Consider the following 25797-nt stretch of genomic DNA (forward strand, 5'->3'; position numbering starts at 1 on the left):
TATGATGATGGTGCTTAGAAAACTGTCACATTAATTTTTCATTATAATCAAGAAATCCTCAAAAATCGACCACATCTCCAGTGACTCCTAAATGGAAGAAAACCTGTTTTTCTGTATGAAGAAATACATTAATTATACATCAAGAGTGATCATGTTTAACTGTGAACAGGCTCTACTTCAAACTCATGGTTAACACAAGCGTCAATCAGACAGAAAAAAGAAATAACATGAGTCTTTTTTCATTTGTTACACCGACGATACCTGCTTCATGTAAGCGTAGCACATCGTCTCTGCCACCCGTTTCCCTTCATCATAGCACGCACGCGGACCAATTGGGTTCACGTGCCCCCAGTACTCTTCATTTTGAGGGTGAACTTCTGGATCTGGAACAAAAACATATGTTGAAGCTCTCACGTCTTGATTGGTTTTTAAGAAGTACAGCTAAATCAATTTTTATACAAAAAAGTGCTTTTCCATCTTGCTCAGTTCTGCACAGAAACACTTCACTTGCTGTTTTCCCTAAAAATTCAGCTGCATTTTAGCCCTGAGCAATTTAGATAAAAAAAAAAGACACCATATAAGAATATATTTCAAGAATATTTTTTTAAAAACTGTTAACATCAAGATCAAGATCCTTAAATATTAATAAAAAATAATAAAAATAAACATTTCAGAAAGCCAGATGTGGTAGAGCAACAGGTATGGTATAAAATAGGGTACTGACAATAATCTTGATATTTTATTAATCAAATACAATCCCAGTTCCAAAACAAGCTGTGACACTGTTTAAAATGCAAGATTCGCTAATCTTATAAAGTAATCATTTATTACCAATAAAACCAAGAAAACATATCAAATGTTGAAACATTTTAACATTTAAAACTATTTAATTTGCTCATCTTAAATCTGATAGTAGCAACAAAACTAAAAAGAAGTTAGAAAGGGTCATGGTTACTACTGTGTGGCAGCCCCTCTTTTTTTTAACAAGTCTGTAAACATCTGGGAAGTAAGGAGCAGGAACTTTGTCTGACACAGAATAAAGTCCTGGGTCTTCAAATTCATGTCATGTTTTATAACGCTCCAAATGTGGAGAGCTGTTGAAAAGTCTGGACTGCAGGCATGTCAGTAATAATAATGTATAAATGATCATTTAATCATTTTCAGGAACCAGGGGAAGGGGGGAAAAAAAGACAGAAATGAATTAATAAGTTGTCATCGGCAGTCTGTCACTCTGCACAGGATGTTTTCCAAGCAGGTAAGAGATGTACCATTTTGCTTAAATACAATCGCTTAATGGAAAAAAGGGGAAAAGGATACATTAGCATGTGTCAAATTAACCTGTTTGGCTCTTTAAATTGGCTGAAGTATGATTGCAATACTGTGAGAACATTAGATGTCAGCTTGCTCAGTGGTCAGTTAGCATTCATCTGTGAAGACGAAACACTCATAAAGGAACTGAATCAGAGCTCTTTCTAATGTAATATAGCTGCTGACGGGGCTGTCAACTCTCACATAAGACTCACACAATTTAACCGTTTTGCTAGTCGTCAAGCCACATGTCTGCTTTTTCTACTTTATCTGGTAATGGGAAATGAGACTGACAGCATATGGACAGAAGGATAGAGCATGCAGCAGCATCTCGGCGTGGTCACAGGTCACAATCCGAGCCTATTGCCTACAACTGCCTTTTTCGATCACAAATGTCTTTCATAAATAAATATTTTTTCAAACATGAATATTTATTACAACTTAGGTTTGAACCCAGTACTCTACATATTCTCCAGAGCTCTTGCTAACACACCTGGAGCGTCCCGTTTGGTTTAACTGCTTTGCAGGCTTCTGTGTGACGGATCCACACAGTGTTGTGGAGGCAACTGAATGAATTTGTCTAACCTGCTCTGTACCTTAGACCTGAGCAAAAGTGTAAAGACTCGGGCCTGAAGTGAATTTTTGTTCCATGAAAAAAGCCTCAGGCCATTTAAGTTCTTGGAGCTTTTGGTTTAAATGCATTACTTCTTACCTCCGTAAACCTCAGAAGTAGAAGCAAGGAGAAGTCTTGCACCCACACGCTTGGCCAGACCTACAACAGACAACTTTGTGTAAATAGTCTTCTTTTTTCTCTGTTTGTCAAAAAATTTCTACACCAAGCTTTTGTTTATTCCAACTCTAGCAGAAAAGCTTTTCTCATCGCTCTCATCTAAGCTGCATTACTGTGTAAGTTAAGATGGCAGCTGTCATTCCTGACTCAAACACTCTAGTGTAGAAATTCAACATTTAATATCTTCTTTTAAGTGTCCGTACAATAGCGATGGACTGGGTATCCTGACCTGAGACATGTTGTGCCATAACATTTGCATGGTTTAACATACTGGTCTGTGTATTTCCTGCTGCACTGAAGTGAGAAGACAACGCCTCTTTGTGCATGCCTTTTGTCAAGCTTCTCATTTGTCAGTGTAATACTGTCCAGTGAATGCACTGGGATGAGGACTTCACTTAAAATGATCTTGAGTTTGTCAATAAAATGATGCTCCTTTTGTACTTTCCTCCCCATCACTTTGTTTTGTGCTTTTTTTTTTTGTGTTTTTTGTGGATGAAGGACAAGTTTGGATTATTTTATAGGCGTTTCTCTCCCCATGTCTTTGAGCTCCTTTGCCTTCCTCTCCGTCCCTTTGGGCTAATTCTGAGCCAGATGATATGTAAACCCCAGCCTGCACACCAGTGGGTGGTAAGAGTCAGAGTAAATATTGATCTCTGCAGGTGGGTTTTTTTTTTAAATATACTTTAGTACTGAGACTTCTTCCATCTTCAGTCAACGCCTAACAGCACAGCATATAAACTCTGAGTTTACATGGAAATCTAGTTTAAGTAATACTTTTAAATGATCTGCATTTCAGGCAAGACTTAGATTTAGCACTTCTGAAGGACAAGAATGATGAATAGAAAATGATGAATAAAGATCCTCCTCACATATCTGGTTGCATCGATAACAGATTTTGACATTTAAATCAATTCAAGGGTTTTCATAGAAAATCTTAGTTTCATTATTCAGGAAATAGAAGTTTTATCTGTCTGGCAGCAACCAGGAAAAAAAAGAAATTCTCTGTTATCTCTTGTTTTCTGTTAAAAGTAATGGTCTGGTCTTACACTATAAATAGTTGAGGAAAATTGTTATAAATTTAATGAGAGCCACAAATGAGCACTATTTCCTCTTCTGCTTTAACCAACGAGGAGAGAAGATTTTAAAACACAATTCAACACTGAAATATTCAGCAGGATTTTTTTTCACTTAAACTAAAACAAAAAGAAAAAATTAGGACTTTAGTCAACATTTCAAATATAAAAGTGCCACAAACATGTAAGAAGAATTTAATATTTAATCTGCCTCATATAGTCATGAATTATTACTCACCGAGCATGTTAAGTGTGCCGATTGTGTTGGTCTTGAGTGTTTTGATGGGATTGTACATGTAGTTCGGAGGGGAGGCTGGAGAGGCAAGGTGATAAATCTGGTCCACTGGAAAGAACAAGATAAACAATAAATCCCCTCACCTTCAGTCACGCGCCTGTATTAGAAAATATTGACGACAATGCAACTAAATTATTTACTTTATTTTAAAACCTCAAATATTTGCAGGTGTATGTGTCAGAATTACAGGAGTGAAGGGTGGGTATTTGAAGAAAAAATATGTAATAACAACGTAGATTTAAACCGTCATATATACTCTAAACTACAGCGAGTTTCTAAGCATTACTGCTCTTGGTACTGCTCCGATTTGCTATGTTAAACCCAGAATAGTTGCTGCTCCTGAACAAACTACACAGTATTGAGGTCATACATGTTACATTTCAGCAAAATCTATAATTAGGTAGCGTACTGCTCGAAGGATGGCCTTTAAAATTGCCCAGCTGGTGTAAACTTGAAAAAATTTCAAGGTTAAGTCAAAGTTATCCAGCAGTATCTTTGTCTCTTCAAGAAGAGTTCTTTGGGCTATTCCATACCAAATCAGTGAGGTTAAATGAAGACAGTGGTCAGCCATAGTTTCTGGAAACAGTGTTTAAATGTTGCCCCTTAACACAGTGTGTGGTCCGAGTGGATGCATGTCCTACAAATGTACAACTGAACCAATGAACCATATGCACTAATTTCATTTTCAGTGTTGCAACAATACACAATCATAGGAGTTCATGAAGATTACACAAAACTCTGACACGAACAGCAAACAAGAAGACTTAATCTAAAAATACTAAACACAATGAAAACAATAAAGGCAGGAAACACATTAATACATTATTTCATGCGTATGTGTAAAAGGTGGTTCACGCTTTTGTAAATAATTGTGAGCCATTGTTGACACTTTTGAGGCTGACCCTAAGATAAACCCAAAAATAAACAGATCCTAATGATGAAAGATTGTCGTGCACTTTGAGTGTACTTTGTTCATGTTTGAGAAAACAGGTCACGTATCCATGTACTTCTCTTTGCCTGCATCTTTAATACGTTTTTTCCTCCCTTAAGCATGTCTGACCCATTCTCTTGCTCTCTTCATAATCCTCAGTTTTATAAACTATTCAGTTCCTTTCTTTCTGAGGAAAACAGCATCACTCATTGTAAGCTTAACCTCCTCATCTCTGCCTCATTACAATTCAATAGCTTGTTCCTTCTTCCCTTTCAACATTTCTCTATCTATTGTGCTTCAATTCAACACACAAATACAGAGACACCAACTCCAGATTTTCATGCTGTGATGAGCAGTGGAAAACTAGATTTCTGGTATTAGAAGTACATTTTGACATACTGTTATGCTCAAGATTACAAGGGGGAAATGTATTTGACAATCATTAATGATATGTAAATTAGGTACGTCTAGGTCAGGGGTCTCCAACTCTGGTCCTTGTGAGCTACTCTCCTGCTGGTTTCAGATGTCTCCTACTACAACACACCTCTGCACAAGCCTGTTAATGACCCAGTGATTTGAGTCAGGTGTGTTGCATCAGTGTAGAACATAAAACCTGCAGGACAGTAGCTCACGAGGACCGGAGTTGAAGATCCCTGGTCTAGGCGATAGCTTCCCTATAAAAACGGTGCATCTAGTGCCGTCGATGAATTCTATTATTCTAATGGGGTCTCCTTAGCATAAATTCGAATGAGGCCTATGAGACATTTCAAGGTAGACAGTCCAAAGTGATATATTTACACCAAGATACAATCAATTTACTACCAGAGACATCTGTGCACACTTTGCACTTGGCCAATGTTATCTGAGCCTTTAATCCCCATTGACACAGCTGCTAATACAGCATTTCATGAACCCAACACCGACCCTCTCATTCACTTACAGCCTAGGAGTCTAAGAGAGCTCAGCTTTGACAGGTGAAATAGCAAAGAAAACAAACAAAGGATCAGAAATGCACTGCTTTGTTTGGCTGAGGATGTAGGGGAGCTCAGGCAATTTTAAGAAACCACTGGGAAATTACACTGCGATCTGTCGATACTGAAAGAACAGAGGAAAGTCTTATGAGGACAAACAGAGGTGCACAAACACTCGAGTCAAAGACGTCTCTAAGTTTACTCAACATTTTTTCTAGATCAAACTTTCTTGGCATTCTGACAAGCTCCTACATGGACCATATAGGTTTTAAATACAAATCTTTACATATTTAGCCTCCTTTTGAGTCTTATGTGTATCTTAAATTTAAGGGTCGAGGGGAAGCTGGAGCCTAACCCAGCATTTATCAGGTGAGAGGCAGGGGTTAAATCTGCAATGAAATCTATATTTGTTTTATTTTTGTTTTTGTTTGTTTTGTTTAATTCCAGTCATGTTATATTGCCTTTATTCCTGCTGGTCCATGACTGCTGCTGTAATGACAATGACCTCTATTAGAGATGAATAAAGTTCTCTCTTGTCTTGCTGTAGGTTTTCAAGCATCTGATGTTTCACTTTTTGACAAAAAATATATGTCTGAACTACTTTGTAAAGCCAACTCTCTCATCAGAACAGAAGAATAGATAGAAGCAATAACGCTTTTTTTTATTTATTTTAACTTAATATATGTGTTTTCTCCCCTTTGTCACATTTACAAAGACACTTGAATAATGAAGGTTTTTTTTTCTCAAAATACAGTCTGAAAAAGAGAAGAGTGCAAGGGCAAAGTGAATAATTTACAATAAAAGCCAAAGATTTATGCTCACAAGTGATTCTGATTCATATTTCAAGTTTCTTCAGGGGATGAAGAGTAAAGGTTTTTCTGAGCTTGTATTTTACTAGATTTTTTAAGCAAAACACAGTTTCAATGCAGTGTGGAAAAAAAGAAGGATTTTTCTGCTAATGAAAACTGTGAAATTGTGCAATGGTAAATGGACTGTACTTAAATAGCGTTTTTTAGTCATGTTGACCAGTCAAGGCACTTTAACACTACATGTCACATTCATATAGTACTTCCATGGTTACATAGTAAGTGCTTTCTTCTTTCCTGCACATTCATTCATACCCTGATAGACACATTGGGAGAAAACGTGGGGTTCAGTGTCTTGCCCAAGGACACGCATGTAGTCACAGGAAGCCTGGAATCTATCCATTGACTTTCTGATTTGTAGGCGACAGCTCTTCCTTCTGAGCTACAGCAAACCGAGCAATACTTTGGGAAAGTAAAGAAAACACTGAACATTTCACAAAACCGTGAGCAAGATCATTGACTTAATAAAAAAAAAGATTCTGAGAGCAAATAGGTTTGTTCAGATGAAGGTCTATAGAGGAAAGTCTCCATCAGGTAAATGCATCATCTTCAGACAGCAGCTATTAAAGAGCCACTGATGAGCAGCAAGCAGGTCTCTAAAGCTGTTGGTGTGTTAGAGAATCCCAAGAACCTCTCCATGTAGGAAACTCCAGAGACTTCAAGTTGTGCATAAAGATGTATTTCAGCCACCCTTAACCAAAGCTCACAAAGTGCCACACTAGTTGGTCCAGATGGATAGAGTTCTGGATGGTTAGTGGATAATCTCGATGTCCTAGCCTTGTTGGAACATCGACTAATCGTTGCAACCCTATATACACAATCATTCGACGTTGTCGTCAATAGTAGACTAATAGACGAATTTAACCATCGACTACTGTCAGCAAAAAAAAAACAAAAAAAAAAACAAAAAAAAAACAAACAAACAAAAAAAAAAACCTACAGAGTGAGACATCCTCTTCTTTCCTATCTCTGCTGAGAGTTGCACATGCGCAATAAAGTCCGCCAGGGGAAATATATGGCAGCAGATTAGGGAACAAAACAGCAGCAGATTCACATTAAACTTACAAAATAAATTAAATACATGTGAGATTTGTAAAGCTGACCTTGCATACCACGGAAGTATGTCTGCAATGCTCGAACATTTAAAAAGGAGGCACATCTGACTTGCTCACGCAAGTTGCCATTTAATAATTATGAGATACATAATCTGATTAGTCGACTAATCGTTTAGAATCATCAGAATAGTCATTAGTTGCAGCCCTTCTGTATATGTAATCACCTTGTAGTTAGAAATTGAACATCTGTATGATTACACTGTAATGCCACATGACTTCTGGTGAGAGAACGAAAGGAAAGTTTGAAAGGACTGCCCCATGTGAGTGGTCAGAGCAGGCCATGCCTTGAGCACAACTCCATAGGGTGGCTTTTTTTTAAATATTGAGCGTCGTTAGTAAGACACAAGTAGGTTTGAAGTTTTGGAAAGTAATGTTTTAATATAAAACAAGGTGTGCATATAGAAAGTTAGATGGGCAGGGATTATTCATGCCATGTAGTGGATAAATCGCAGTTACCCGAGAGAGTAAAATCAGTCTTGACCCGGCTTATGACTCCTTGCACTTGTTGTCTGTCTTCTTTTGATGCTGACAAAATAAATGCACTCTGATGGCACATCGCTAGCCCTATATTTCTACAGTTTGATTATCAGTAAGTTTTTGAACACCTTTTGATATATTTGGACCTAATAAGACTCCATACAATAGAGAGAACTTTTGTGTAGCAACTACTACATTAGCTAAATATAATCAGTGTTGGAACTGACAAATAACATTTATCGAATAGAGGACTAGAAAACAAAAAGCACAACTTTAGAACCAACGCAAAACTGAGTGAGTGAAACTAAAAACTAAACTAAAATTATATATATATATATAGATATATATATATCTGTCTATATTTGTTTGTTTGTCTTTTGGCCCTCGAGAGTAGACAACAGCATGATTGGGTAAATAGTACCAAACATTCCACACTATAAAACATTCAACCACAACCTTGCAGACAGCAGGGTTACATCACATTAACAGTTCCTGCCACATTCAATACATGCTACTTTAGCACATTCAGTCACCGCTATGTGTAATCTCATTCAAACACAACCAAAACCCTATTACTTAATTATTTATTTCTATTAGGCTGAGTCTCCATACAGCATCATCACTGCTGCTCCTTTTCAGTAAACCAACCCCATGGGCAAAAACAGTCCTACTAGAAACACAGAAAATAGTGGTCTCTTCTGCCCATCCTGAGTTGTATTAATTTGATATACTGGGGGGGAAAAGGTATCCCAGCAAAGCAAAAGGCGGACAATTTACGAGCTTGCCAGGAAAATAAATTTTGCTAGTGAACGCTCTCATCACTGTAGGAGCTGAGAGCATGTTGTGAGGTGTGTAGTAAATAAATGGCCGAGATTCATTGATGAGATAATGAAATAAAGCTATTCACAGCACATTGCAGACCAAAATAATGAAAAGAAAAGAAAAGAAAAGAAAAGGAACGCAACGCAACGCAAAACATTAATTTATTCTCTGTACCGCTTACTCCATGACGGGTTGCAGGTAAGCTGGAGCCTATCCCAGCATTAACAGGTGAGAGGCAGGGTACACCCTGGACAGGTCACCAGTCCATCGCAGGGCCAACACATAGGGGACAAACAACCACTCACACATACACTCACTCCTAGGGAGAATTTAGAGTCATCAATTAACCTAACATGCCTGTCTTTGGACGGTGGGAGGAAGCCGGAGTACCCGGAGAGAACCCACACATACACGGGGAGAACATGCAAACTCCACACAGAAAGGCCACTGCCCGCAACGCAAAACAATTTAAACTAAACGAAACTAAACTAAAATCAACTAAACTTTATGCCACATTTTGAGAAATTCTTTCCAGGTATTCCTAAGATATCACATTTATGATAATGGGATTTATAAATGAACATACCAAAAACATAATGGCTCTGTCAGGGAAATGGCTTTAAAAGAAAAAAGACAAAGTAACTGCATAATCAGAGGTACAATAGATACAATAGATTTACTTTCTGTTGAAGGCAATGCATGTGTCTGAATGAATTTAAATGACTGTTTTGGCAAAGCAGAGATGTAGTATTAGCTGTTGAAAGAGGTGTCCTTTGTGGCTGCTGGAGTAAAGATTGATTATTTCATACTTTACAAAAGCTAGTGAATATCACTGAGGTATAAATGTGAAGATAAAGGAGGACTGCAGTTGAAAACTCAAATTATGGCACTTTTCTCAAAACAAAATTTGCTATGATGAGCATGTTATTAACTATGACTCACACAAGTTATATGAACTATATTTTAATCATTTTAAGCATCATTTATGTGTTCTGGTACATTCGTTTTTCATTGGTGATAGGTAGGGCAACTTTGTTTATAAAGCACATTTAAAAACAGAAACTGCTGCCCAGAACGCTGCAAAAAAAACCCACAAAAAAACAAGCAAAAGAGAAACACAAAGATAGGGATCTGGAAGAAAATATATTTGATTAAAGAAAATATATTTGATCTTTCAGGCCCATATACTCAGATTAATGGATGAAATTGAGCAGAAAGTAGTAGAAAATTAGAAAAGGTCATTGTTTCTTACATTTGCTTACCTTCAATATAAAGAGGCTCCACAACGTCATGATTGATGAGTTCAAAGTTTTCATGACCAATCCAGTGTTCGACATTCCTTTTTCTTCCTGTGAAGAAGTTGTCAACTACAGTCACCTCATGGCCATCCATCATCAGTTTGTCAGTCAGATGGGAACCCACAAAACCAGCCCCACCAGTAATCTAGCAAGAAAATACAAATCAGGTAACATCATCAGGTCATGCCTGATTAACAGCTTGTTACCTCAGATAGCTCTTTAACACTACCTTTATAAACAACACAGAATTAGTCCAAACACACACACACTTTTATTTGTTAACATGTCCTGATACTTTAACTTTTTTCTTTTTCACAAATGCTAATCTTTTTCGCAATGCAAAGACAAAATGCAAAATTGTATTTTATTAAATAAAAATATGCATCAACAAATGTTTTTTTTTCTTAATTGATATACTTGTATATATTATGTTATAGTTCCAAAACCAGCTGAAAAAAGACCCCCCGTTTACTGTCTCCCGTTACAAGATGGACAAAAAGTAAATGAGTTTTTTGATCAATTGAACACATGGCAGGACTGGAAAGCACTATTACAAAACATAAAAAAGAAGGAACATTATCTCTTTGAATAGCTCAAAAACATCTGCCATCTTAGACAGGGATCATTGCAAAAAAAGTTCTTGTCTCAAATGGTTTGTATCCCCAGTAAAATAAAGGTTAAATAAATAAAAACATGGCCTATAAGTGTGATGTATGCTTAATTGCACTTATGTGTTCTAATTATTGCATCCATCATGTTTTTGCAGTATGCTGCGCAGAGATTTTGCTTTACAAACTGCCAGCCACAAAGGATGTCCCTTTGTGTTTTCCTACCAAAAGAATAACTGCAACCAGAAAAAAAGTCTTTAAAGGTATGTGGTTCCCAGGTGGAAAACGCAGCATTTAGCTACTGCCAGGGAGTCCCGAGACAACCAAGATCTGTTTGGTCCTAAAGCGCCTTAAGACAGACATAAACAAAAACAAATAGTTGCAGGTAGTTTGAAGAAATCTGTGAGTCTGCTGTTAATAAGGGGACAGAACAATCAGCAGTTGTGAGCCCACCAACAAGCAACTTATGATTTCATAGAAAACAATAGAAATGTGTTGTTTACTCATCTTGTACTATAACCTATTCCACTTTATAAAACTAAAAGTTCCAAAAGAACAGCTGTGTGGGAACTTTTAATAACTTTCTGATCTTGGCAGTTTGACATAAACATGTAATTTAGTTCTGTTAGATGGTGAAATAGTTCATTCAAGCTTTCTTTAATGGCAATCTGGTCATTTACTATATTTTGTCATTACTTAAAACCTCTGATTCAAGCAACAAGTATCAGCATCTTTGCTTTATAGCTAGCATGCTAACTAAAATTGATCTGCAAGTAATTTAAAAATTACTTTTTATTTAAATTAAATTTTATTTAAAGGCTGTTCACACTTTTTAAAATGTGTCTGCATCAAAACAACCTGCTTTCTGTACTGTAGAGAAGCAAGTAATTCAATTGTAATCATTTAATACTTCTTCCTAAGTTTAGCTTTAGCTCATTTACCTAATCTTAAGCACTGGACAATGAAGAGAGGCAGTAATTCACATTCATGGGGCAACTCAACAAATAGATATGAGATTAATAGAAACAGAATAAGCTATAAGTGTCTGACAATGAACTCTGAGTGCCTGTCTCTGCCTCTCTCAGACACCATAAAGTTTAAAATAGCGTTTAATCTGTTGTTGAATGGCTGCCCTTAGCATGGAGGCTACAGCGCCTCAAAGCAGCCAACCCAGGGTTGAATCTCAGCTGCATATATCCCACCTCTCTCTGACCCCTTTCCTGTCAAGATATTGTCAAATCAAGACCACTAGAGCCCAAAACTCATAATCTGAGATCATGATCCCCACGTTGTATTTGATGGAAATGTGATTTGCAACACACATTTGTCACTTACCAAAATTCTCTTTCGATCCTTCTCAGAGAGGAACTTCACTGGCGGGTATTTCTGAGAAAAACTAGGAGAGAAAAATTAATTCCACGATTTGGTGCAAAAATTAACAGAGCAAACTGGAAGAAATACAGACTGAAAGAATTAAGTTATTATTTTTCTCTCTTTTTACCCATGTCTTTTTCTAAAATCACATTTAAAATAGCGTTTTACAGCGGTGGCTAAAAAACTGTCCAGTAATTACATTTCACGTTTACTGTTAGCTGTTGCGACACAGCTCCTGTCCCCTAACTCATGAGGTTTCCACACATTTTTAACGTAATGACAGTGGAATTGAGTTGTAGCCACTCTTAAACAGGGCCATAAAAGGTCTTGTTAGGAAGCAGGCTGGGTTGGTGGATGAATTAAGCCATAGATTGGCTTGAAATTTAAATTTTAAAAATAAAATTGAGCTGAGGCTTTTCTGCTTACTTTGCACCAACCTGCTAATGGTTATGGGCTTTAAGGCACGACTTTCACTTGAAGGACAAAGGCTTCAGGTGAGATTTGAGTTTGAGTCCCAAGCTTTCCTCAGTCTATCCCTTTTCTACTTCTGCTATTACTTACTTTTTCAACTTTGCTCTTAATTAAATATTTAAATAACCAAAACCTTACCTAAAATAATTCAATTAAAACATATTTATTTCTATCTCATCTGCATTCAGGGTAAACCTGTCTCAGTAACCTCTAGAAGCACAACATGTTATCAGCAGCAGCTGCACGAATACAGAAAAGCAGGGCTTTAATTATCAGGAAGCCCAGGACTACACAGCTGGTATATAAAGTATGCTCCTTTTAAACCCAATCCAATCCAGCTTTATTTATAGAGCACTTTAAAACAACATAGCTGACCAAAGTGCTGTACACAGCCTTGGACTTAAAAACTATTGTAAATATAAAAAGCAAAAAATGGACTAGCAACAGTAACACACTTAATTAAGACAATAAAACAATAAAATAGAACAAATAAAATCAAAACAATAAAAAGTCAACAACTCAAGCTGTGTTAAAGGCAAATGAAAAAAGGTGTGCCTTAAGAGAAGATTTAAAAACAGAAAGTGACCAGGCCTGTCTAAGGTGCAGGGCCAATCCCCTTTTGGATTTCAACTTAGATTTAGAGACAACTAGCAGGGAGTGATCTGCTGACCCGAGAGAGTGTGCAGGGGTGTAGGGCTGGAGCTAGACGGACAGATACTGTGGGGCAAGGCCATGTTGACATTTAAAAACAAAAGAATTTTAAAATCAAAACAGAACAAAACCGGAAACCAGTGCAAAGGCTTTAAAACCGGAGTGATGTGCTCCTGTTTTTTGGTGCCAGTTAAAAGGCGAGCTGCCGCGTTTTGCAGTTAAAGCAAGAGTTGACTGACTGAGCCCGACATAAAGTGGGTCCCAAAAATATAAGCGATTTGTGATAAAAGCATGAATTAAAATCTCAACATCATGATGACAGACAAACGGCTTGGATTTCAGAACAAGCTGGATTTCACAACAGCGCTAATCTGTGCATCAAACTTTAGAGAACTGTCCAGCTTCACACCAAGGTTGGTCGCTGTATGCCTGAGAAACTGACCCAAGAATCCCAGGTCCTTACGAGCTAAGGAAACATCCTTTGGGCCCAGAAACAACACCTCAGTTTTGTTGTCATGAAAATGAAGAAAATTCAGGCTTTAATTTCTTAAAAACAACATAAAAGTGGTTTTATGCAGTAAGTATTACTTTGCTTTAGTGGCATATATATCTGGTTGTCATCAGCATAAAAATGAAAAGCGATGCCATGCTTATGAAGGATGGACTCAAGTGGAAGGAGGTAAAGGAAGAATAGGAAATGCCCAAGAATGGAACCTTGAGGCACGCCACAAGTAAGGGGCACTGTGGATAATTCAGCACTCTCAATAAGTTCGTCAGGTATGACCAAAGCCACTGCAAGCACATCCCCGAATTCCCACCCAGTTCTCCAGACGAGGCAGGAGTATCTGGTGATCCACAGTATCAAAGGCTGCTGTTAAGTCCAACAAGGCCAAACCAACATTGTCCAGAGTCTGTCGCTAAGAGCACATCATTAAAAAGGGTCTTCTAATACTGTGATATATGGTTAACTTGTAGAATACAGGAAAGGGTCTGTATTCTAAACAAGTGCCTCATCATTAGAATTCAAAGCATACAAAGTGATCACAAACCTCATTATTACAGACATAAAAAGTCTTCTGATAAAACCTGTTTAATTAAATTATCTTTTGCTGCATTCAACCCTTGTAAAGCATCTAATAAATCAAGTAAATCCATGTGAATAAGCTTCCATGTTTGTCTACATTAGGATCTGATGGACATGTGCAATTTTGTAGATGCAGTATTATTTTGATGCTTCAGAAATATTTGAGTTTTGTTTTCAGTAATGTCGGTCTTCCTCTCAGATGTCGCTTTGGAGAAAAGCATCTGCTAAATGACTGTAGAATAGAAAGTTTAGAACAGAATAAAAATTAAACATTCAATGTTTTAATTTTTTTAATGTTTAAATGTGTAGTCTGAGCAAGCTCGTGCAGAAGAACAAAAAATTAAAAAGGGATACACACCTCTGTTCCAGGTCGCGAATCTTCTCTCTCAGTGGAGCTACAGCCTAGAGTGAGATGAGAAACACGAGATGCGTGAGCTCATGTCAGAGCATTGCAAATTATAAACAGATCCCATGGTGTGCCAAGGTTACTTAAACAGCATGTTAACCAAGGTTTATGAGCAAGTTCTGTCATTTTAATGGTAAATGTGTATCTCTTGGCAAGGGTGCTTCTTCAAGGTTGAGTACTCTTTGATATCTTTTGTTTCTGATTTGGGATTTGTTTCCTAGTTTACAGGACCTTTTTTTCCTTTTCACACCCTTTTGTCCTCAGCTAGTACAAATTATAGATTACCTCTGAAACATGTAAATGTCTGGGGAGCCTTTCAGAAATGTGCAATTTCTCGTTTATCTTTCCAAACATAATCTGTTACAGGCAGTAAGAAAAAAAATCTATCACACACTATCTTTCATTATTATGATGTCATAATTTTTCATGTTGATAGCTCAACATAAATTCAAAGCAGCTTTATTTGTGAGACTTCCAGAAATGTGAGGGATTTCAAAGGCTAGTCAACTCTTTAAACTCTAAGGTCAACCTGATAACAAACTAATTATTTCAGTGAGCACCTGAAATCTGTGATAATGACGCGCTAGGATTTAATTATGTAAATCATTATTTGTGTTAGAACTGATGTCACGCTTCAGGTGTGTATGTGTATGTGTCGGTATGGTTTCTCCGCTTCTTACTGCAGTCTTATTTCATTTCATACGATTTGGCTGTATGGCTGTACCAAGGAAATATAGTAAACACTGAAAGACAGACATTTTATTCTTACTTAAAAATATCTACTAGGCTCTTTTTGTAATTTAATGCCAGGAAAATAAGCAGTAGTTTACCACACTGTCAAAGACTGAGTGCAAATAGTTAAACAAGGTAAAAACTATTAATTTTGGGATTTAATCATGTTTGATACATGAAAATATATTTATATACAGGAACTCACTACTGAAAACCACAGACAGTGAACTCAGTTTGATATGCAAGTTTAAACATTATAACATAAATTAACTGTAGTCTCAGAAATAAAGGCTTTAAATCCTTTCTGGAAGGGCCTTTACCTCTTCCAACACTGACAAAATGACAGTCACAAAGTTAAGTCCAGCAAAACACGGGATCCCTAACCAATCAGCTACTGGCAGGTGACAACAGTTAACTAAGGAGGCTCCTATTCACTGTATGACTGCGCTGTTAAAATGCCTTGAGATAACTTTACTGCTGTTCCAGGTCACAGCTAAACTGAATTTACTAAAGTGAAATAACAAAGTCTCTTGGTGGGGACAGTTCTGGCCTGCAGATTCTTTGCCTTGGGGCTCTGACCATGCCTTCCCCTTCCTGCAGTTGCTGCACCTTTAATATAAATATTTAATCCAACTTTCATTTCAGGACGAATACCCAACAGGTACTAACACTTGATACTTAATAACCTATCAATACTAACTGGTCTATTTTAAGTATCATGACTCAACTAATAGCTCTACAACATCTGTGTAGATAATAACATCCTTCATGTAAAGATGTCAGGCTTTGGACTTGCTTAATGCAAAATAACTGCTACAGCTGTGCTGTGGATTACATTACTTCACTTGATATAAAGTAAGCTAAAGCTGCATCCTTTACAGGCCAAACCAAGGCTTTTGATGTTGTTGTGCACTATGTTCAAACATAAGCCTCTCCTTGTGCATATTTCATAGACATATTGGTAAAATTTCAATGATCTGATGTTTTAAGGGAGAAAATCAAAAGCACAAAAATAAAGTTTGAGTTGGAAGTAAAAATAAAAAGGAAGTTTATATTTCTTTAGTATTCTGACTATTACAGTAGGTAATAGCGTATGCACATAGCAAAAAACATCTAAATCTATGGAACACATGATTTTCCATAGGCATTTTTATAACAAAGGGTAACACCTCCTGATAACAAAAAGCACTTTTCTTCCTTCACCTTCAAATAAACAAAAAATAAAACATTAAGGTGAAAAGAGCTTTTTGTGTCAAACTCACTTCATCAATTTTCTGCTCCATTTTTATTTCTCCAGGTTCTTGCATTGATCTATAGAAAGGGAAGAAATAAAACAGAGTTAGGGGTCGGGTGGATGTCAAGACATAAGTTCAGATAAGAGCTGTTGATTTCACACATTTTTTCACATACAAAGTATCCTATACAACCAACTCATCGATTAACAGGAAAAAAAATACTATCCTCAATGCACTGAAAAAGTGGTCAGATCCTCAACACTGCATTCAAATGAAAGAATTCACTCTGCCTCCACAGGCCTCCACAATGACAAAGATAAGATGAAAACTCTGTACTGTATTTTCAGTTTTGTTTTTTTTTTTTCAGATTGGAATATCCTTCTAATACATGTCTGACCAGCCCAGTGGCGTTTCTTAGTTTCCTAGACTACCGTAGGGCAGGAAAACAGCTTATCTTTGTGAAAACAACAGATTACAAAGTCTGAATTGTTTTCCAAGCAACTGGGTGCCTTAGCATCACCAGTCTTGTTACGCTCTGGCTCCGAACCAGCATTGGAGGCAATTACAAGCAAAAGATAAAAAATCCAAACAGTCACCAGCTGATTCTTAATAGCCTGTCTGACCATTGCTATGCATTCCCATTAACATAATTTGGCTGGACCATATCCAGAGCTCTCCAGGTGGTTAGTTAGCTCCAAACTTCATTCATTTTAAATTTGGCAGAAATTTTCTGCATTTCTCCAGACTTCCTCAACAAACTCCTGTCAGTGGCCTGAGGACAGTTCTCTAAATCTCATGCCTTTGTGATCACACAGTGTGTATCTTCCATTTTATTAATTCCATTTCATGAAGACAGGAAAAGACCTTTTGATAAAGACAAATTACATCCCCTAAACACATCTGGAATGGAGCTGTGGAAGCATGTTAGGGACCAGGATAAAAGAAGGAAACCAGAACTGTTAAGGTGAAAACAGAAGATCTGAGCATGGGCTGTAAAATCAAATCAAATCAAACTTTATTTATATAGCACCTTTCATACATAAAAATAGCAACTCAAGGTGCTTTACAGAGAGTAAAATCCCCCAGAACCCCAATCCAATAGCAGCAAGCCCACCCCTTCCCATCAAACACACACACATCACAGAGGGTAAAAGCAAGTTAAAAGGACCAAAAAGAAAGAAAGATTGTTTTTAGGGTTAATGTTTTAAAAGCTTTACAACAAAAACCTGCTGTTTTTTTTTTCTGTTTGTTTGCTGTTTCTTCATTTTGTCATTGTGTCATTTTTCACCCCAGTAACTACGTATTTTGCTTTGTTCTAATAAGTAATAATAGGCTAATACGTAATTATAAATTACTAAATAAATGCATATCCAGAGGATCTGTCACAATAATGCTAAACAAAAAGAAAAATCATCAGTCAAAACATGAATACATTTCACTGGTTTACAGCATAACAAAACAGACCACAAGCAGAGCGATGCACCTACGTCATGAAGCCTTAAATGATTGCTGAATTACAGTTATAGAAAGAAAATACAAAAAAACAAAACTAAGATTAATTCATTTCTCTTTGTCACTTTGACAAGAATTGTTTACTTCTCCCATAAAATAAAGAGAATAACATCTATCTCAATATTCTGAACTATCCTGTCATCTTTCAAAATGATTACATAATTTTCTACTTTCTGTCTTTTTTTTTCTCCTCTTTTCATCCTCTCACTGCAGTTGGAAAAAAAAGGCTTAATTACAGCCCAAAGTGTTGCAGACAGCTTTGTCTTTACAGTAAGGCAGATGAGGAAAAGATCGCCTTTTGATATTTCAGATGCAAGTACATCTGTGTGTCCCAAACCCAATAAGCGTTTGTCATGATGGAGATGCATGACTTGTGGTGTATGGCTGGACTCAACATGATGTTATCAGGTTTGGCTATTTAACCAGAACAAAAACGCCACAACATGAAGGCGCACAGGGCTCATTCATGTTACGGTTAAGCTCACAATGTGGTAAACGATTTCATATGACAAATGACTCCTCGCACAGTATTACACTTTATAGAAATAACAATGCTTAGTCACTCCTGAGAATTAGAAAGTTAAATATACTTGCAGAGCATCAATAGAGAGGATGAATAATAGTAAAAATAATATAAAAATCATAAATCTGAAAATATCAGACAAAGACAACTGAGAATATCAGAGCTACAAATAACACCTGTTAGATTAATGATCAAGTTAATAAAATAAAATAATTATAAATAATACAAAGAATATTTACTTTACCTCATGTTGGTGTATGTTCCCCAAACAGCTGGAAGAGAGAAGGATGATAATTAAAAAATGTCTGCATTATAAATGCAAAGCAAACATACAGAACATGGCGACGTTCAGCTGAACAAGTCTGCTGAAACTTAAAGCACAAATGCTGAGCTGAAGAAAATATGCTTCCTTTTTTTTCAGCAATAAATGTGTTCTTTTTCTTTCTTTGTTTGATTATAACATCAATTCAACTCAATGTTTCTTAATAAACATACTCAGGCCCATAAAAACACACAAAACAGAATAACAGAGAGAGAGAGAGAGAGAGAGAGAAAATATATGCATATAAAATCACATAAAGATCAGGATAACTTAATAATGAAGACATTTCAGCCAGTACATCCTCAGTGTGGATGAGTAACGGGAGCAGCTCTCTGAAGGATTTTAGTGTGCTGCAACTTAGCCCCTTTAGAAATAGAGAGCATTCTTTACACTATCACCAAATGTCTTTCAGCATGGCTGTTCAAGGAACAAGAAGCGACTCTTTGCATCAGTTGGTGCTAAATAAGTTTTTGCCAACTGAAACATTGTGATCGCTACAATTAGGGCTGGGTGATATGGCGTAAAAATAAAATCTCCGATTTTTTATAACCAAATCCGATTTCCGATTTTAATCGATTTTTTTCTTTTCTTTTACAAAACATAAATAAACTTATTAAAAACATTTATTTGTGTATATAGATGAATGCCAGCAAAAATAAAGCATATAATGTCATAGCTTTTCCACCATATAAACGACTTCATATTTTACATTGAAATATGCGACACAACTGCATCCGTGATCTCTTTCCATCTGGATCCTTATCATACAGGAGCCACTGCAGAAATAATTCCCCTGATGAAGGTTGTCTCTTAACTAAGGTTTGTGGGTTAAGCTGACTTCTGCATCTCGTAGAGAACAGTATTTCTCACTGCAGTTATACGCACAGCTAAATCCCAGGCATGAGTGAAGGGTCACTTCACTGAAAATCTGTCAGACAAACACCATTCTAGTGTGGAGGGAGGGCTAAGTCTGCTGCTAACTAACTATGGAAAAAAATCCCGATTTTCATAAAAAGAAATCTCCAGAAATGGAAAATTCGATTTATCGATTTTATCGATTAATCGCCCAGCCCTAGCTACAATATATTTCCAATGGGCACCTCGTACCTATTTGTTTAGTAAAATCCAGGTGGTCACCATTTTTAAAATGAAAAATCTAATCTTTGTATCTATTTTACTCTAAAATCATTATCCAAACATGTTTTTTTTTTTTTTCAGATCTGCAGAACTGACATAAAAATGTGGTGCTACCGAAGCTCCTCTAAAGTTTTTTTAGATGCATAAACAACAATTCAACGTTTATCTTCTGTCAGTTTGTGGTTTTATTGAACATCCAGTGAAGTGATCACCTTCCAGCAGCAAACTGCAATGAGCTCGGGATTTGTTTATAAGTACTGGACCTAGGGCTGGTCAATATGGGCTGTATTTTTATTATGGTCATTGAAAAGTATTTTTAATTTATTTTGTTTTAGGAGCATTTAATTTAATATAAAGGTACTTTAATTTCAGTCAGCTGTTTTAATGCACATGTGCTGCTGATCCTTAATAAAAGTGTTTTTAGCACTGAAGGCTCCAAATTAGAACTGTCTCTTTGGTTACTTGACAAAAAAATATATATATCGAGATATATATTGTATATCGTGATTCAGGTAAAAAATATTGAGATATAAGATTTGGTTCATATCGCCCAGCCCTAACTGGAACACAATCAGAGCACGCATCTGGTGGCTTCCTAATCATACATATTTATCACTAGCTGATAGTGTAAATGATTCTTCATGTCATGTCCTACTTACATGTAGAGTATACAAAATAAAAACATAAAATAGGAATAAATGATTGACATGAAACCACTGGAACCACTGCCTTCCCCCTCCTCCTCCTCTTCCATTCATGTAGCTGTGAAAAACCTAACAGGTGAAATCTAAAAGTCAGTGACGTGTTTGCCCCTTCTCAGTTACCATTGTAATATAGCATTATAACATTACTAAAGGTAGAAGGATCAGTGGCCTCTTCACAATAGAAATTGCTCGCTCTACAACAATGGAAACACAACAAAACTTACTGTCACAAAATTTTATACTAATAAAAATGTTATTCTGAACATTATCTTGCATTTTTGCTGATGCATGAATGTCTGTCTCTTAAGTGTTAGCACCATATACAGGGTGTAACCCATCATATTGCCCCATGTCTGCTGGGATAAGCTCCAGTCTTCTGTAAACACTGCAGGATAATGGGAGTTGATGGACAAATAGATAGATGGTAACTTTTATAAAGGAATCATTTCAAATCCTAGTAAAAACTATTATCTATTCACTGAAAACACTGAAGTCTTTAGCATCATGTCAGTTAGGCTGACAACAGAAGAAAAACATACTATATACAACATCATTGTTGAATAATGTGATAATAATATGGCATGCATTATATAAAGAAATACTTTAATATAGGGTGCAAATCTCTGTAGTATTAATGAAGACTACATGCCAGTATCACACATGTGCCTACATGCTCTCAAATGTGCACAAAAGTAAAGAGCAGCTCTTGATACACTTGTGCTTGTCCAATTGAATATAAAAATGTTTTTGCAATATTGATATTGTGCACGATGATACTGTGATAATGACACACTTTCAATATACTGTGCAATGTCTGTGATGCAGTGGTCTACAAAAAGTGACATAAAAAACAAATTTTTTTCTATAACACTTAATCAACTTTTATCTCTATGTTCTCGTTACACCCACTGTAGTTTTGAAACAGCTTCTAAACAATTAAGGCACAGAACTCCATTTCATCATGTTATCATATTAACATTATAAATATTTGGTGTTGATAATTAACTCCCTTCTAATCCCATTGATCTAATGAGGCCAAATCTCACCCATAAAATTTTAAGACACTGTAATAAAAGCTATAACCTGAAGACAAACCACCATAACACTGTCATTGATCTTCCCACTATAAATGCCATCATCATCACTAGGAAACTGCCATCATAATTTCCCTTGATCAAGATATTTAGCAAAAAAAATTAATCTGAACATGAACATATAAAAAAATATCAAAATGTAAGTCCAAAACCCAAATAAGCTTTAATGAAAAGTTAAATGACCAGGGAAAATGGCAAATTCTAACATTTCAAAGTAGTTGATGTTTCATATTTTAACTTCATATTATTTAATCATAGTAGTAGTCTTGATAAGCACAAACTTATGTCCCATCAACTTGCTTGAAAAAACTGGGTGAAGAGGGTGCCATTTGAACATTTAATTGTGCTTCTCAATTAAGTTCTTAAATGGAAATTCCTGCTATGACAATATATCTATTTCTAATAATTTTTTCTGCCTGTTGAGCCAGTAGATTTTCCAGAGGGATGACTTCCAAACAGTCTTGTCTTTTCAGGATATTCCGTGTGTCGCGTTGAGTGTCATGGACAAAAGAAATGCAAGCTAAAGTACTGACAGTTGAAAAAAAGTTAATTGGTCCCAGCACAATAATGATTGTACTTACAGGCAATGTAGGCGATCAGGGCGAGGGCAAAAAGTAGCTTCATTATTCTTCTGTTTAAGCCTGAAATCATCCAGATGACCCGCTTCATCATCCGCTCAGTTCAACACATCCAGGAAACCACTCGTTGAAGTCCAACTACAGTATTTTGAGTAGCAATTCATCTCCGTTGATGATTTAGGCTGTTTGGGTTATCTTGTTCAACGGGCAGAATGGCAATAACTTAAAATGCTGCCAAATAGGACAGGGAAGCTAGCTGCTCCTGCTACGTCAACGCCAAACTGGAAGAGTTTACGTGGCTAGCAGCGTAATGTACAGGTACCAAACAGTATCAGGTGGCAACCTACACTGTAGAGTGACAACACTCATAACTACACATAAACGTACTCATCAGCGTCATTTATCCCTGGACTAAGAAAACTGGCATATTAGTCACAACATCGTTTTTCTTTAATGAATACGCTAAGGGTATATTTACGAACTGTGATTACCCATTGATAACACTGTGTAAGCTCAAATGGTTAGCCGTTAGCACACGTTAGCTGCATCTAGCTAGCAAGCTGACAGCTCATTACATTCTGAACTACTGCTATAAAAAAAGCAAAAGATGTGAGTTTTTCATCCCGCTCACACCTGTGCGAAAAAACTACAACAGTCGCTGGTTCTAGTGAAATAAAATTGTAAATATGTCGGACTTTGCTTCTCTCAGCTGGGCCGGGGAATAGCAGATGAGCGACTGCTCGTTGTTCGATTTAGTAGTCTGATTTTTTTTTCTTCGAACGGAATGACGTGTTAGCCTTTGCATACCTTCAATAAAAACCTTTTATTGTTGTATGACTTCGCAAAAACGGTCAGTTTGTAGTGTTACTTTTATATAGTTACAAGCTGCCCAGTGTTATAACGTTTTAGTTTATGCGTTACGTAATAATTTAATATCAATACGAACAATGGCTCATTGATTCCACAACTTTATACAGGGAAGATAGCCATGTTTTTAACAGATACTTGTTAATCCTACATCTTATATATAGTGTACACACATACAGTGTATTAGCCTTATAATATTTACACAGTAATCGTAGAAATACTGATAGAACCCAACAATTCGAAAATAAATAATTTGCAATTAAATAGCTTTATTCCAGACACAACTGGAAACCTATCAAGCCAGCATCACAAAGCCACTAATCAACACTGCTGTCATCACTCAGCTGCTACCATGATGAATAAGATAGTGTCACTCCTAAATTAACAGAACGTAATCTCAATAACAAACTCACTTCCCTAAAAAAAAAAAAAAAAGAAACACTTTACATACATTACACTCTACCATTCCTTTTGCTTAACTCCAAAAGTTGTTAATTTTATAATCAGTTACCTCTTACTGGCAGATGGACAGAGCTTTTGGTGTCATCTAACTTTTTTTTTTTTTTTTTTTGACACAAGATGACCTTAAAAACCTTTAAATTAACAAGAGTATGAAAAACAGGGATGCATATTTCTTTTATGGGAAAAAAAGTGCCCTGCTTAGACAGGTAATACTGTATTATATTGCCCATGTGGTGTTTGGGATTTAATTTGGCTTACAGTTTGTGCGTATGTTCAAACCTCAAAGTAACTGCTAATGCAATACTTTGCACTAGCAGAAAAATCCATAAATCACTTTTCAAGTCAAATTGTCCACAGACTAAGATTTCTAAATGGATTGCAACATTACAGAGACTATCTAGATGTTCACTGGAATCTGAAAATGAAGCGCAGCAATGTGCAGTTGAACGATCAAAATATTTCAATATTTCAACACACACCAACACCACCAACCAAACCCCCTCTGAGGACTTTGGGGAGTCTTAGAGGTGATGCAGCAGTAATTTTGTGAGTGTTTCACAAGATGCAATGATTCTGGGTTCCTTTATGAAGACATACAATTCAACAGATATAGTGTATTTATTTATTTAGTTATTACTATTATTATCCCCCCCCCCTTTTTTTTTTTTTTAAGATTTTATGTGCAACTGCCACCCAGTGTTTAATTTTTGTGGTACAGCTATGTTCAGCAAGTTTCATACATATCATTTGATTTGGGTTTTAATACAAGTGTGGATGACATCAATTTCCTTGGAATTCACATAACATTAGCACTGACCTGGGGTCTCATTTATAAACATGGCGTAAGCACAAAACAGGATCTGAAAGTGGCGGACGCCACCCCCCACACAAAAGTTGTGATCTATTAAAAGAAACATGGTGGGAAAATGTGCAAACCTGCATGAGGCAAACTCTGACCCATGCATACAGACATTTTAGAGAAGGGGAATCAATGATATAGGTGGTGAGATTGTGTATTGCAGCTTGAAAGTATAATACTCCTCTCATATTTAATTTCACCTCACACCAAACATCAGTTATAGATCCATGTTATCGTAGACATTCATATCAGTAATGTTATCAGTACTGTGGCTTGTAGTGAGCCATAACTATTCCATAAACATCTTTCAATATATAAAGAAAAAAAAATCCTCAAATCACAAAACCTGGAGCGCAGAGAAAGGGGTGGTCTGTGTGGCAACTAACAGTTAATTTTAACATCATGGTTGTAGCCTATATCACTGATTGACACCATCATTTTGCCAAAGTGTGAAGCAAATTGTCTCCCCCCCTGTTCTACCCCCACCAAATTTGAGGACCGCAACACACAGCCCCCTCCCCGACAAGAAGACCACACAGGAGCAAGGATCTGTAAGAATGTAATGTAGCATTTGAGATGACAGCAAGGCAAAGGTTAGTTTTCAAGGATTTTTTTTATGTATTAGATATGTCACATAACTGTCACTATGTTGCACATCACAGCTCCAATTTCTTTAAGTTCATCAAAAGTGACGCTGATGGTGTCCCTTTGTGTTTGGAGTAAGCAAAAAGGCGAGCTGAATACACCTGGGCAGACAAAGTATTCAACTCCAGTTCTGGAGTCAAAGTATTGATACTCTTAGTCAAATCTTACTCAACTACAAGTAAAAGCTGCATGGTCAAATCTTTACTCAAATTAAAGTACTGAAGTACTTTTAAAAATAGTCAAGTATTTTAAAAGTACTTTTTCCAATATCAGTACATTGCTGTATTGCTTTCTGAGTTCTTTTACAGAAGCTTGTAACTGTCTGAAACCACCTAAGGATGTTTGTTCACAGTGAACACAGAACACATTTAAACTAAAATGAATTATTTTTCATTTCTGTAATCTCAAACATGTGACCGTGGGTGCATTGGTTTCTCCCCTTGAGTTTCTTTTTCTTGAGTTTCTTCTACTGTCTCCATTGCTGAGTTTTATCATGATCATGGTTTATGTTTTTGGCTTTGTCATGTTTAGCTCTGTTTCCTGTTTTTATAGCTTTCCCTAATGTGTTCTGTGTTGCTTTCCATTCC

At 36.5% G+C, this 25797-nt stretch overlaps 1 protein-coding gene across 1 annotated transcript in view; it reads right to left on the reverse strand.

Moving 5' to 3' along the window:
• Nucleotides 1-23140, reverse strand: part of uxs1 (UDP-glucuronate decarboxylase 1) — a 37103-nt gene extending 13963 nt beyond the window's left edge. The window contains exons 1-9 of the mRNA XM_042002167.1: nucleotides 22381-23140; nucleotides 18787-18814; nucleotides 16535-16583; nucleotides 14493-14536; nucleotides 11890-11950; nucleotides 9911-10091; nucleotides 3410-3514; nucleotides 2021-2080; nucleotides 262-383 (exon numbers count right to left, since the gene is read on the reverse strand). Of these exons, the coding sequence (XP_041858101.1) occupies nucleotides 262-383; nucleotides 2021-2080; nucleotides 3410-3514; nucleotides 9911-10091; nucleotides 11890-11950; nucleotides 14493-14536; nucleotides 16535-16583; nucleotides 18787-18814; nucleotides 22381-22471 (741 nt within the window). The 5' untranslated portion in view covers nucleotides 22472-23140. The remainder of the gene's footprint in view (nucleotides 1-261; nucleotides 384-2020; nucleotides 2081-3409; nucleotides 3515-9910; nucleotides 10092-11889; nucleotides 11951-14492; nucleotides 14537-16534; nucleotides 16584-18786; nucleotides 18815-22380) is intronic.
• Between the last annotated feature and the right edge of the window lie 2657 nt (nucleotides 23141-25797).

Source organism: Melanotaenia boesemani, chromosome 12 (genome assembly GCF_017639745.1).
Source record: "Melanotaenia boesemani isolate fMelBoe1 chromosome 12, fMelBoe1.pri, whole genome shotgun sequence".
Classification (NCBI taxonomy): Eukaryota; Metazoa; Chordata; class Actinopteri; order Atheriniformes; family Melanotaeniidae; genus Melanotaenia; species Melanotaenia boesemani.